The 14293-nt window shown below is 38.6% G+C and overlaps 1 protein-coding gene across 1 annotated transcript; it reads left to right on the top strand.

Annotated features, from left to right (window-relative positions):
* Positions 1-35: 35 nt before the first annotated feature.
* Positions 36-13829, top strand: DNAJC17 (DnaJ heat shock protein family (Hsp40) member C17). Its single transcript, XM_053474514.1, has 11 exons — positions 36-198; positions 1864-1933; positions 2265-2323; positions 2701-2788; positions 6727-6800; positions 8053-8149; positions 9304-9350; positions 10687-10764; positions 11063-11140; positions 11469-11600; positions 13510-13829. The coding sequence occupies exons 1-11, from the start codon at positions 106-108 to the stop codon at positions 13627-13629; spliced, it is 936 nt and encodes a 311-aa protein (XP_053330489.1). The 5' UTR covers positions 36-105; the 3' UTR covers positions 13630-13829.
* Positions 13830-14293: the final 464 nt, after the last annotated feature.

Here is a 14293-nt window from a genome sequence, read left to right as displayed (position 1 = left end):
TCTCCAAATAAAACTACAAATCCCGCTTCGTGCTGCGCACCGAGACTGAAAACATAGTCGGGAAGTTCGGTGTATGGAAAGAGGGGAGCACGTTAATGTTGCAAAATGTCTTCGGGAAAGATGTCGACCTCCAAAGAATTGATGCAGATGGATTTGTATGGCCTTCTCGCTGTGCCATTCGATGCTACCGAGAAAGAGGTAAGGGGGCATCTTAAAATAGGCATTTTTAAATATGTTTATCAATATTCCTTAGTCTTCTTATTCAGAATCCCTCTTTTCAGGCTAATTTAATAATTTCCCAAGACAAATGTAATTGTGTATCAATGAAGTTATGACTCACTTCTATGAAGTTATATTATGGAGAATATAAAAACACAATGTAACGTATATAATATATATATATATTCTTGAATACACTCTATCCACTACGGAGTTTAATATTCTGTCCGGTAAAAATAAATAAATATGATTCAATACGTTAACCTATTTTTTAACAACTCGGATCGAGACAATACAATGAGCGAACTGTATAGGTCACAACAGATAAAATATACGCACAACAATCAATAACAAACCAACATTGTTATTGTATTACTTTTGCTTATGAATCGTCAACATATTACGCAGTGGTGTACGGTTTAACACACATAACAAACATACATGAATACATACAGATGCATTAGGAGCGGAGAACCCTGCGAACTTTTATACAAAAAGCTGGGGATAAAATCCAAATAATAACGTATCGTAAAATTTACAAATAGGGTGTATAGCCCCTGCTTCTAAAATAAAAAAAAAATATTGTGTCCAAATACCAAAAAAAAAAAGTAACCAAAATATAGGCACTAATTTAGCTCAAATTAGATACAGAATTAATTGTGTCAGTCCAATTACTCCCAGCTCTGAGCAACTTTTTAAAAATCGATCCTCATTTCGATGAAACGTGTTCAGGGGCCCTTCCCTAACCAGGAGGTCTCTGACACCTTCTGTAGTCACCTACCATCAGTCTGTAACTGCTGCTACTCACTTATATATCTAATGCTTATCCCTCCCCTTGTAAATGCTCATTGGCCAGAGAGAAAAAGGAGGGAAAACCTCCCACAGGTTGTTGGACCCATCAATCACAGCCATTACCCCCTTTAGGCTGCTTCTACCTATCAGTTATTGATATTTACCCTCCTAGATACAGTCCTTCCCACGTTACCTCATCAAGGAGCAGTAGAATGGCTTATAATGGAGCAAAAAGGGCTTGTAATGGTGGCTATACGTGCCGCCATTACAAATTTTTGTAACTTTTGAGGTTCTGCTTTGTCGGAGATCACCCTCGTTGATTCGTACGAAGACAATTTTCGTTAATGAAAATAAAAGTCTGAATGAAAATGAATGCCCAAGTCTACTTTCTGCCAAACATACTGTATATATCCCTATTTTCTGTGTCTTGTATTAGACGACCATAGGTTTTGCTGACATAATTAAAATAAAATGCACATCCGTTGCCTTTTTGTCATTCTCAGTTAATGTATGCTTCGGACCTTGTTGGCCCAAAAAGTAACGGATCCTTCTATAATTGGGCCATTCCCAAAAACCTATCCAAATTCTCCTGTAGCTCACCTAGTCTTTTTCCTATTCATATCATTCTAATTATGCCTTTTTTTACCCCCCACCTATTATTAAGGAGTAGAAAACAATGCCTGATTATTAATTATTATTATTTATCGTTTGACCCCATATTTACATGTTTTCTTTTCAAGAAATAAGTATGCCTCACTAAATTTTTCTTTATAATATCAAGTATGGGGCTTTGGTATATTTAATATATTTTTTATTTATTATAGAACCTTTTCTTTTTTTTTCCCCCTCCAGATCAAAAAAGCATATAGACTGAAAGCTCTAACTTGCCATCCTGACAAGAACCCGGATAATCCACGTGCAGGTGAGCAGACCCTCTTCTGTGTGCACTGCCTACTGGTAAACGGCATGCACAGGATTTAGCATGTTGTATGTTATCGGCAAGTTTGACTGGTTTTGCATTGATGCTCGTATACTTTGAAACTTTTAAAAAATGTTGCATGTCAATAGAACAAACCAAAAAAAAATAATTTGAAAAAAACCCTAAAATATGCATGGAACTGTTGCTTAGTTACATTTAAAAAAAAAAGTATCTGAACAAGCTAATCTTATTTATTACACAGGTACTACTGCTTGGATTAAACATGATTTTTTGCATTTATAAATTTTTATTTTTTTTAAATTCTATTTTTTAGCTGAACTTTTTCACCAACTCTCTCAGGCCTTGGAGGTACTCACAGATGGAGCAGCCAGGGTAAGAAATCTCAAAGGTTAATAATACCTAACATAGTGAAGCAACGAAGTTATCTTACTTTGTACCACGTGCTATTCTGTAGCCTATTTCAAGCACGCCAAAAAGTGTATTATCATCATCACCCCGGGTTACTGCACTCCACTATTGTAACAAGTGTGGTTTTTGTTTGTTTGTTTTGGTTTCATTTCTGAAACTCTTCCTGCTGAACCTCTGGGTGACTTCTCAGCACTTTGTGTTTGTGCTTAATTTTTACCCTAAAAGAAGTGAGTTAAAAAAGTTGAGCCTTTCTCTAATAGCCCTGGATTAGTGCAGAAGTGGGGGGGTGGGGGGGTGGATGCAAGACAACAGGAGCGTTGTTTTCATTTTTTATTTCTTAGGCCGCTTATGACAAACTAAGAAAAGCCAAAGAAGCAGCAGCACTACGCACGCAAAAGCTTGACGACAAGAGAAAAAAGGTGAAGCTTGGTAAGGGTTCCATTCTGTAGCCCAGAAACAAAAAAGTAAATTGTGATACAAATTCATAGAATGACTTAAGTTAAAGTCGTGGACAACGCCAAATAATAAATCAGTAAATATATCTGTCACAGAATTAGAGATTGTACTGTACATGTGCGCATTGTATTTTAGTTCCTGAATTGGGTTTAAGTTGCGCCTTTACACTGCCAGCAAACCCTCTTCATTTAACCCCTTAAGGACCAGGCTGTTTATTTTTTTTGTACCCTTTGTGACCAAGGCTGTATTAGCATTTTTTGCGGCGCTCGTGTTGAACCCACACGTTATATATTGTTTTTTCAGGACAAGAAGGACTTTCTTCAGATACTATTTTTTATCATATCTAATTTCCTATAAAAAAATTAAATATGATGAAAAATTTAAACCCTTGACATTTGAAAAACATTTTCTTACTTTTACTCATTGAAAAGGCAATTTCAAAACTTTTTTCCCACCCAAATCTGGTCATTCGGCCCCATCTGCCATTTCGGGTATCTTTAAAGCCGGCCAATGCAGTTTACCCCATCAAACCATATATTTTTGAAAACTAGACACCCCAAGGTATTTCAAATGCTGGTATTTTAACCCTTTCCATGCACTAATTCTACTACCACCCTTTGTCAAACTTTGTGGTAGTATTTTATTTTATTTTATTTTGTGTTCTTTATCACACAAATTGTACTTCAGGTATGGATGTGCAGCTCCCGAGTACAGAGATACCCCCCATGCATGGGTTTGTCGGGTTGTTTGGGAGGTAAAACTCCAGACATGGCTCTTGATGCCAATCTCGGTGTTGCTGAATGCCTTATCGAGTCATTACAGCAACACCATTTGGGTGCAGAAAGTGAACGTAGATCGCTCTCTATATCCGTTTAAAGGCTGGCGCATCAATTGTCGCCAGCTGAATGTTTTGGAGTGACGTGCCCGGACTGTCAATTGTTGTCAAGGTGTTAACGTCAAAATGTTCAATGAAAAAAGTACACTCTGTCCTGGGAGTTAATTTGTGCCTCCTTGCTGAACAATGTCTGTGTGGTCCCATACCTTTTGTACTTGCATACAATTGTTTGTACAGTTGATCTTGGTACCTGCAGTTGTTTGGATTTTTTTCTTTAACCCCTTCAGGACCGGGATTTTGATACTAACGTGTCGCTAAAGGACCGGAGCCGTTTTTGTGTTTTTGCCATGTCTTTCTTCAACTGTAATTTCTCTCTTATTAATTGGTGCACCCACACAAATCATATATTGTTTTTTTTAGGACAAGTAGGGCTTTCATTTGAAACCATATTAAGCTGGGTAGTACATTGTTTTGTTTGAAATAAACTGGAAAAAGTGGTGAAAAAATGAAAAAAACGCATTTTTTTACAATTTTGTATACATACAAATTGTACACACATTGAACCAATGGGAAAAAATTATCCCAAATATATTCATTGAGTTGTCCTGATTTGGAAACCACCCAACATGGCCAGGATTTTCATCTATTTTGACCAGTATAGGGAAATATTGCTAGGCATGCATCGTGTTTTTGAAATGTAATTTTTTTGCAAATTTGGCATGGTAGTCTAATAACTGCAATAGTTGTCACAGATACTGATTATCCCCCCAAAATTATATGTTTATGAAAAGTAGATAAGTCAAGGTGTACAACTAGGGTCATTTTGACACTTTTCAAACAGGGATTTTATCGCCAGTTGCTGCCAAATTTTGAGGTATTTTTATATTTTTTTGGGTTTTTTTGCATATGTTGCAATGTTGCTTTAGATTTTATATTATATTTTGTATAGAATTTGTGCAACTGCAGAAAAAAACACCAAATTGTGTTCACCAACATCCCCCGGTTCCAACAAGGCCTCACATGCATGGTTCATGCATTTTTTGAGGAAGCTATGAGGGCAAAACTGGAACATGCGCATTTTCGTTTTCACATTTGGAATTTTCAGAAATTGGTTTCCTGGGCCCATATCCCATTTGGGACATTTTGGAAGCCCCCCGCTGTAAATTACCCCATAAAAGTATATATTTATGAACAGTAGACAAGTCAAGGTGTTCAACTAGGGTAGTTTTGACAGTTTTCAGCTAGCCATTTCTTCACTCGTTTCTGCCAAACTTCACAGGGAAATTATTTTATTGCGTTTTTAACGCATACATTTCAATGTTGCACTGAATTTCTTGCACACCATAAGTGCAACAGTGGAAGAAAGCACCGCATTTTGTTCACCAACATCCCCTGATTCCAACAAGACCTCACATGCATGGTTCATGCATTTTTTGAGGAAGCTATGAGGGCAAAACTGGAACATGTGCATTTACATTTTTTTTAAATATTTTTTTTTATCAGATTGCTTGTAAGTGACAGGTTTAGGCCGCTGACATCAATCAGGGAGACCGATCAATAATCAGCGACTTAAAATGTCACCGACAAGTGATCAGGTAATAATTATGATTTCATTTATTAATAATTTGTGTTTTTTCATAATTACCCTAGATGACCCCTCTCTCTTTGTAGAGCAGGGTCATCCGTGGGCTGCCATAATGATCCGATCACTCCTATTGGCCAGGAGCGATCTGATCAGCCCAGCATTTGACCTGGAAGCACCCTGGACTTTCAGGTCAGTGCTGGTATTTTTTTTATTATTATTTTTATTATTTTTTTATTATTTTTTTTATTTATTATTTTATTAGTATTTTTTTTAAAAAAATTATTTTTTAATTTTTTTTTTTTTAACTCTTTCAATGCTGATGCTCCATTGAAGCACAGCATTGATTGATATTTAGTCCCCACAAGCTTGTGGGGACTAATATTAACCCCTGCAATGCTGCGATGGGGGTCATAAACAATCGCAGCATTGAAGGGGTTAATTGAGGAAGAGGGGGGGTAGGGGTTAACTATGGGGGGTGGGGGTGGGGGGGCTGGTCTCCACACTAATGTGGAGACCAAAGAGCCCTGTCTCCCTGTCCCTGAAGCTGCCTCTGGCAGCTGGGACACAATCTCCAGTGGACTGGAGATTGTGGGAGAGGAGTCTCTCTGATCAGCCCTACAGGGCTGATCAGAGGACTTCTGGGGGTTCGTTTTTGCTGCTGGAGGTCTGCCTGGGCTTCCAGGCAGACCACCAGTAGCAGAACCCCCTAAAAAACGGGAATTAACCCCTTCAATGCCGCGATCGCGGCATTGAATGCAGCGATCGCGGCATTGAAGGGGTTAACGCTGCACTGATGCTCTCATGGAGCGATCAGGCAGCAGGGGGGTGTTGGATCAGGCCCCCACACTTGTGTGGGGACCCATTCAACACCCCCACCCCTTCCCTGAAGCTGCCTGTGGCAGCTGAAACAGCGATTGCAGATTTTTCTGCAATCGCTGTTTCTGCCTAGAGAATCACTCCGTGGGAGTGATCGTAGGCTTGGGGGAGGGCTTAGACAGGCTGTGCTGTCTGCCCAGGACTCCTGGGCAGACGGCAGCAGCAGCGCCCCCGCGATCACCGCGATTGTGGTGATGTGGGGGCGTTTTTTGGAGGAGACGTACCTGGTACGTCCCGGTCTACCGGTGACTGTTAACCAGGAAGTACCAGGTACGTCCCGGTACGGAAGGGGTTAAATAAATAGCAAAAGGGCTATGACTGTACAGGTAGGCCCTTAAATACAGCCACAGGTACCAATTAGCTCCTACTTATGACAACTGGCCAATCAGGAAATCCTTAAACATAATTACATCAATTTCTGGAATCTTCCACGGTTTACTTGACCCACTGAAATCTGATTTAGTGAATTTAAGCTGAAAGAATTCTTTCTGTGATCGATTCTTTGCCGAAATAAATCTGTGCTTATGAGTGTCAACCCCCCTTAAAATGTAGGCATTTGGGGTATTTTAAAATAAATACAAAGTCAAGGTTTTTTTTTTTTGTTTTTTTTTTTAGATCTTGAGGCTCGGGAAAGAGAGGCACAAGTAGGCGACGAGGAAGTGGTTGCTGCTCAGAAATTAGAACAAGAGGTAAATATTCATATTTTCTGCACCTTTTTTATGGTTTCTGTCTCTATTTTGTTGGAATGCACCCTATTTCTATGTTTGATCAGGGTAGAAATGTGAGGATCTGCGGGAAATATAAAAAGTTAAGATTTCTAAAGGTTATTGCTATTCTATAGTACAGAATAATATTGCATATATCTATATGTTCCCAAAGTGCCGCTATATATATCGGGGAGTAGAAAAGGAATTTTCTACTTCCAATTTTCAGAATTGTAATGGCAAATCTGCAAAACAAGGTTTGACGTTAAATTCTTATTTTTATTATGTACCATGACCAAAAAGGTATGCTTTATTGCAGAATATTGGTAATTTATGGATCAGTGCTTAAAGTAAATTTGGAACAATGTCTTGTTTGCTTAGCTTTTTTTTTTTTTTCTTTTATCTGGAGTATTAGCATTAAAGTGCACATGGCTGCTGGAGTGTCCCTTTAATTGTCTGACTTTGGGTAATTTTATTTTAAAAAAATGAATGCAGCTAAAACAGTTTGACAGCTAGTCTGCCATTTGTAGCTGTGTTATAAACAGTTACCCCGCGGTAGTAACCAGCAGCTCACACTTCTTGAGTTGTGTGTTTGGGTATTTTAGTTTTTGTGTAATGTTAGTGCATGTCTCTGAAAATAGTTACTCCAAATTAATACAATTGATATTTATCCGTCCCAATTGTATAATTTTACATTTAACTACAAGCAAAGCTGTTTTTTAATGTATGAGTATTCTATGAGGAGTAGTGTCAAACGCCAAACTGAAGTCTATATGAGCTATGTCGATTTCTTCCCCAGACTATTAAAAAAAATATATATATATGAATCAAGTAGGTTAATGTCATAAGACCTCTCTGCCATTTACGTTAATAATGAACAATCATTTAACAGTTTTCAGTATTTTCCACACGCCTTACGTAGTTGTCTTCTCTAATTACAACAATGCGAGAGCGTTTTCCAGAATGTGACATTTGAGCCAAAAAGTTAGTCTGTGAATAAACGGCTACACAATAGAACCATAAAAAGTGAATGTACTGTATAAAAAAAAAACAAAACAAACTTTTGGGATCTTGCACCAAAAAAAAACCCCATCCGTATTAACAACCACATCAGATATGGCAGTATCTCTTTCACACCTGGAACCTCCTTTATAAATGACTCCCTCCGTTTGTAATGTTAACACAAATGTTTTTGGCAACTCATTATAAACCGTATAACGCACTTTGTGGCCTACAGATCATACGTCTTCGAGAAGAGGGCGCTAGGCAGTTGGAGGAGCAGCAAAGGCTGGTGCGGGAACAAATCAAGTCGGAAATCAATCAGAGATTACAAGGTACAGAGTGCGTTACTGTTTTACACTGCCCGCTAACCACAAAGGCCAGCTGGTGATTTTAGATTTTAACACTTTATGGTAAATTGCACCGTGAACGTGGCTCCCTCAGCTGCTTTTCGTAGCATGAACAGTGTCGATAGTTCATAAGTTGAAATACATTGCCAATATCCTCCGGCAATAGCAAAAACGGACGTCTCTTTTTATTTCGAATGATTGTTAAATACTACAAAATGTAGTATTTACATATTGAATCGTAAAGAATTATGATTTGGTACTGCTTGATAATATTGACAAAGGTCTGGTTTAAGTTACATTATAAGCAACAAATTATTAGATTTTTTATTTTATAACATATTCGCTATTATTTGCTATGTTATGTTGCGTATATGATTCCATGAGTATCAACTTCGTGTCTCTGAGTAGATGTGACTGAATAATTGAGGTCGGAAGGGTTGTTGAAATCAAGGACGGGTGATGGCTGGTGCCTTCTTGCTTAGGGGGCAAGTTATACAGACATCACGTGCCCCCTACTGGGTCTCTGCAGGCAAGACAGGCCCTTCTTGAAGAATTAGGACCAACACACGGTGGGATTAATTAACCCCTGGGCCAGCCACTGGCTCAGGATGTGTGTGTGTCCGCAAAGTGGTAATTGTAGTAGGTGTTGCTGGTGGCATTACAAGAGCAGACCCTAGGCCAGGGGTGCTCAAACTGCGGCCCTCCAGCTGCTGCAGGACTACATCTCCCATAATGCTCCTTCAGCTAAGGGGCTGGCTGAGGAGTATGGGAGATGTAGTCCTGCAGCAGCTGGAGGGCCGCAGTTTGAGCACCCCTGCCCTAGGCGAAAGACGCTTGGGGAACCAACAACCTTTCCCTGTAGCAACACTAAATAGAGCAAGCACTGGATTGCTGGCGGGTTGTTTACGCAAACATAGAGAGGCCTTCCACGTGGCTCCCATTGCAGATAAGTGTAAATATTTTTAACAGAACACTCGTAAGGTGTTTGCTAAGTACTATATATAAACACTGCTGTGAATTTAGTAAAAGAAATCGGGATTCTTTTTTGCATGGAGAGGTCCGTTTAGTGATTGAGGCCCTACTTTGTTCCGATTTCTTTACGTACATTGTATACACTAATTTGGATAGTATTCTTACAGGTAAACAAAGTAGCTGCAGCACAGGTGAGACAACCGCTAAAATCAAGGTAAGTGGAGTTTTTTTGTTTTTTTTCTTCCCCTGAAGCGAAAATTATTATATTTTATTATACTGATAGTGTGGTAGATACGTGTAAGAGACTCCAGCTTAATACTACTGTTTGATCTACAGTTGTGTGTGTGTGTGTGTGTGTATGTATACTTGCCCTCTGTGTGCATTATTTCATATATTTAGCACTGAAAGTCCAGATCTCCAGCCAAACCTAATATTAGGCAAACAAATAAAGAATACTACTACTTGCAGTATCCAGTCCCTCCTTGTGAAAGAGTAATCACTCCCTTAATCTGGTTAACCCACTTTTACTTTTCTTGACATTCATTGATCGGTCTTTTACGGGACAAAAATGGCCCGTTAATCCGTGCAGTAGTATATTTGTGGGCTTTTGAGTATTAAATGCTTGTTTCAGATTCTGCCACAGTATCTCAATGGGAATTTACACTGATGGACAGATGTCCTGCCATCCTGCTGCAGATATCTCTGATACAAAGCAAAAGTTCTTCAATGATGTCATATTGTCCAGGTCCTGATGCAGCAAGCATCCCCAAACAGTAACACTGCCACCACCACGCTTGAATGTTGGTATGAGGTTCTTGCCTGGATGATTTTACGACTGTCAATCACGCTCATTCGCTCTCTCATTCTCTCTCTGAATGACATTCCAAGGGAGCATGAGTGAATGGGAGAGTGAAAGAACCAAGGAAATTTAAATGAAAATTTGGAGCTCTTCCTTCATTTTCATTTGCTTGACTGGGGGAGCTTGCCTTGTTTTTGGTTATATGTATGAATTGCCTAAATGCAGATACAATTGCAATTTTTACGAATCCAAATGTACAAAACTAATATGCATCTGGAGGTGGGAAACACATATACTAGTAAAGTGTGAATATATTAATGTGTAGAAGAATTTGAGCTAAAAATGATTTATCTTTTTATATCTAGCTGGTTTAATATAAACGTTTTACTAAAATTCTGTCAACCGCTATAGAGCTTTGGAACTTCACTACCCAAAGCCACATTGGCGCCTTAGCAAGTGTCCTCACTAGATGGCAATCTTCAGCAAAGATTGGAACGCACTCTGGAATCTGGAATGCAGAAATCAAATCAAACTTACATTTTATGGCATGTTTGCTTTATTTGTAATCATTAAGTGTAGTATCATCTTGCGTAATATGAAAATTATCTCCCTGAGCTGTTTTTTTTTTTTTTTTTTTTTAAACTGGAAAAATGTATAGAAAATGTGTTCTCTTTCAACCTCACAGGAAAATAAGACATCGGCTATGCTCCCTTCTCTCATAAAATAATCTACTATATTTGTTCACTTACAGCTGAAGTGGAAATGCAAAAAAGACGACGTCACAAGAGGTGGATATTCGGAAGCGGTTCTAATGAGGCTGTTGCAGAAGGTTGTGTTTTGAGAGCTCTGGACATACGTTTTCAATTGAAGGGGGATTTTCATTATCTACAAAAGCAAATACCTAAACCACATGAAGCAACTTCTTTTTTAAATGTTCCTACTGCTTACACACACACACACACACACACACACGCGTGCGTACCTGGTTTAATGCGGGGGGGCCTGATCATTAGTAGTGAAAACGCATATTTAGCTAACTGTATAGATGCAGAATTACAAAAACATAAAATCGAGGTTCAAATGGATTGTCATATAATCATATAATAAAAATTCTTGTTATATTGCAGTATGGAGAAGTGCATAACGTACTTGTGTCCAGTAAGAAGGGGACAGCAATTGTCGAGTTTGCCACATTGAAAGCAGCTGTAAGTTTCTTGTTTTAACATACGTTTAACTGTTTTTTCGTTTATGCTATAGGACCAGAGCCATTTAAGTGTTTTTGCCTTCTTTCTTCAACTGTTATTTCCCACTTTCTCATTTAGTGTACCCACACAAATTATATACACAGAGGGTTTGTTTTTTAAAACTATATTCATATATGTAAGACTTTTTTTTTTCTTTTAAATGTATATGGAAGCTATCCACAGCTATATTTAACTCTATTCTTTGTCTCAATGCCTTTTACATCCCTTTTAAGGCCGCTATGTAAAAAAAAAAAAAAAAAAAAGTAAATTTTTTTTTCTCCGTTCACAGGAACTGGCGGTGAAGTATGAAACTGGACTACTTAACAATCCATTGTCAATATCATGGATTGGCAGCCCTCCACCAGAGAACATTAGTAACATGAACCCAAGGTTCTCTAGTCAGTCAGTTTCCGCCTCCCAGGTAAATGGAGTGAAATGAGACATTTCACACCTTTATAATTGTACTCTCTTTATTCAGGACTGGCCCATCTTAATACTATACTGCACAATCCATGAAAAAACCCCAACCCCCAACCCCCTTATGCACTCCATTGGATGTAACGGGTGAAGGGGAGAGGGCAGTGAAAAGAAACTCTTAAGATGGCAGACTTGGGCTACTGCATTGATCATGGAATTCTCAACAAATGATAGAAATATGAGGAGACCGTGGAATGACCAGTTTTTCAGTCTCTGGGATGTTGCTTTTCAGGTGGTAGGATGCCATCCAGGATGCAGTTTTAGATCATCTGAGTTGTTAGGGCAAAAAGTCAGGAATCGAATGGTAAATTAACATGTCAGGTGGAATTGGAATCTAAGAAGATATTAGTTTACAGAGAGGGCATATGTAGACAAGGCCCCAGAACTGAACCCTGAGGAAGACGGACAAGTTGCAGAGAAGGGCATGCTACAAGTACTGACACAGAGGCTTTAATCCAAGGGATAGCTTTGTAATAGACGCAATAGGAATGTGGAACTGTTTGCATAAGAAGAGGGTGGTCAACCGGGTCAAGAGAGATCCAAGGGGAGTAAGGATAAAGGACCTTTTGTTTTAGGCTGGAAATTGAATTGCAACGCAGTAAGCTAAGGTGTCCCTTTAGCTTAGAGACCGGAAAGTGAAGGAAAATGGGACAGTAGTTAAGTAGGTATTAGCATCTAGAAAAGGATATGTGATAGAATAGGGTTAATTGGACAGGCTGTGAGATCGGAGGGCAATAATATGTCATAAACCATATTAGAGGTGACAGGAAGCAGTTGAGAGTGGGAATAAATTAACCTACATAACTTTATGTACGGCACATTACGTTTCAAAGGTGTCCTGACACCTAACCATCGATTAAAATACCATATGCATACATTTGTATTTTAACATTTTGCATTTTTTATCAGTGCAATTGTGTTTTGGAAATATTTGATGAAACATAAAGGGTAACTTTATGTACAGGGAGCTGATTTAAATTTTCTACAACTGTGTGTGTGTGTATATGTGTGTGTGTGTTTATATATATATATATATATATATATATATATATATATATATATATATATATATGTACTCTTAAGATATTTGATTGTTCCTTAATTTTAAACAGAATGCATTTATAGAGGGTTCAGTATGAACTCCTTTTGTGCAGACATCTTATACGGTTCTTAAAGACTAATAAACAAGGCCCTTAAAAACTAGTGTTTAAGAACCGTAAAGCTCCATTTTTATCATCGGAAGAGCTACTAGACAGTTTACTTTCTGAACTTGAAGGTCGGGTGTTCTGTTCCACCAACAGACAAATCCTAGCCTAGTCCAGGGGCAGGAGTCTCTTTGCTGCCGAACCAGGGAGATCTCTCTGTTGGGTGACTAGGCCGCCCAGTGACCTACTGCTCAATGGGCCAGTTAAAGGGGATCCTCCTTAGACTGCAATAAAAGATGCTGCGCATCTTTAAGACACAGAGCGCCTGACTATGGCATAACCCAGGGCTCCTGTGACCTGTAGATACGTTGCTGCCTACTTATGCTATCGCCAGAATGGGGGTGCCTTCGGTTGAACTGGCCCTGTTACTACTTTCTATCATCTGTGAGGTTTGAGGTATTTATAGTATTGATTTTGTCCCACAATGCTACCAGAGTATATGTAAGAAAAACACATTTTCAGTGCCCTACACAGCTTTTCAAAGTGACCGTCCCCTTTTCTTCAACAGAAACTGACTAAATGTAATGTTTTTACTAAAAATGTTTCAGCGTTGGAGAGTAACAGTTAGTAGTGAGACATTGTTGAAACATCCTCACAAATATATTCTATTTATTTTTAACATAATTAAACTATGCCTGTTTCCTTTAGGGACCTTTAAGGTCAGAGCGCGACTTTGAAAGCTTGGTTCTGATGAAGATGAGACAAGCAGCAGAGCGTCAGCGATTAATAGAACAAATGCAGAAAGAAGATGAGGAATCAAAATCCTAGCTGACCTTAGACTTAATCTTAAACTTTTAAGACTTTTTTTGTTTTCTTTTTTCAATAACATTTCTTGCCAGGGGACAGAAAAATGGACAGGCCATCCATCAGCATTTGTATGGGACTTTAAAGTTCTGAATCTTTATTTACAACGAATTAATGCAACTTTTTTTTTGTAATGCAAGTAAATGTTAATTCTAGACATAAAATATTTTCTGAATTGTGACAAATACATTGTTTGCAGTTTTTATTCCTTTATTTTCCAGGTGTTTAGATTTTAGTCATACTAAAATATAGACACGTTTAGCTAATTGTTATCACTTAACAAAATGCAAAGTGAGTGAACAGAAGAAACATGTAAACCAATATTGCCTTTAACAGCAGCTCAGACCTGCACAACTTTCATAAAGCATTTTAGACCATTCTTCCTTACACAGCTGCTTAAGCGGTATTCTAAGGATGTCTGTTGTGAAGGGCTCTCATTAGGTCATTCCACAGCATCTCTAAAGGGTTAATGTCTGGGCCACTCCAAAAGGTGGGTTGGGAATTCATTGTCCTCTCGATGGCATGCTGTATAGGCCCTGAGGCAGCAAAGCAGCCCTAAACCATGATGCTCCCTCCATCCATTTAAAAATATATGTTGGATATGTCCCCTATGTTGAAAATTGGCAGC

Source organism: Spea bombifrons, chromosome 9 (assembly GCF_027358695.1).
Source record: "Spea bombifrons isolate aSpeBom1 chromosome 9, aSpeBom1.2.pri, whole genome shotgun sequence".
NCBI classification, from domain to species: domain Eukaryota; kingdom Metazoa; phylum Chordata; class Amphibia; order Anura; family Pelobatidae; genus Spea; species Spea bombifrons.
Note: the sequence above shows the minus strand (reverse complement) of the source record. Positions and strands in the feature narration are given on the sequence as shown.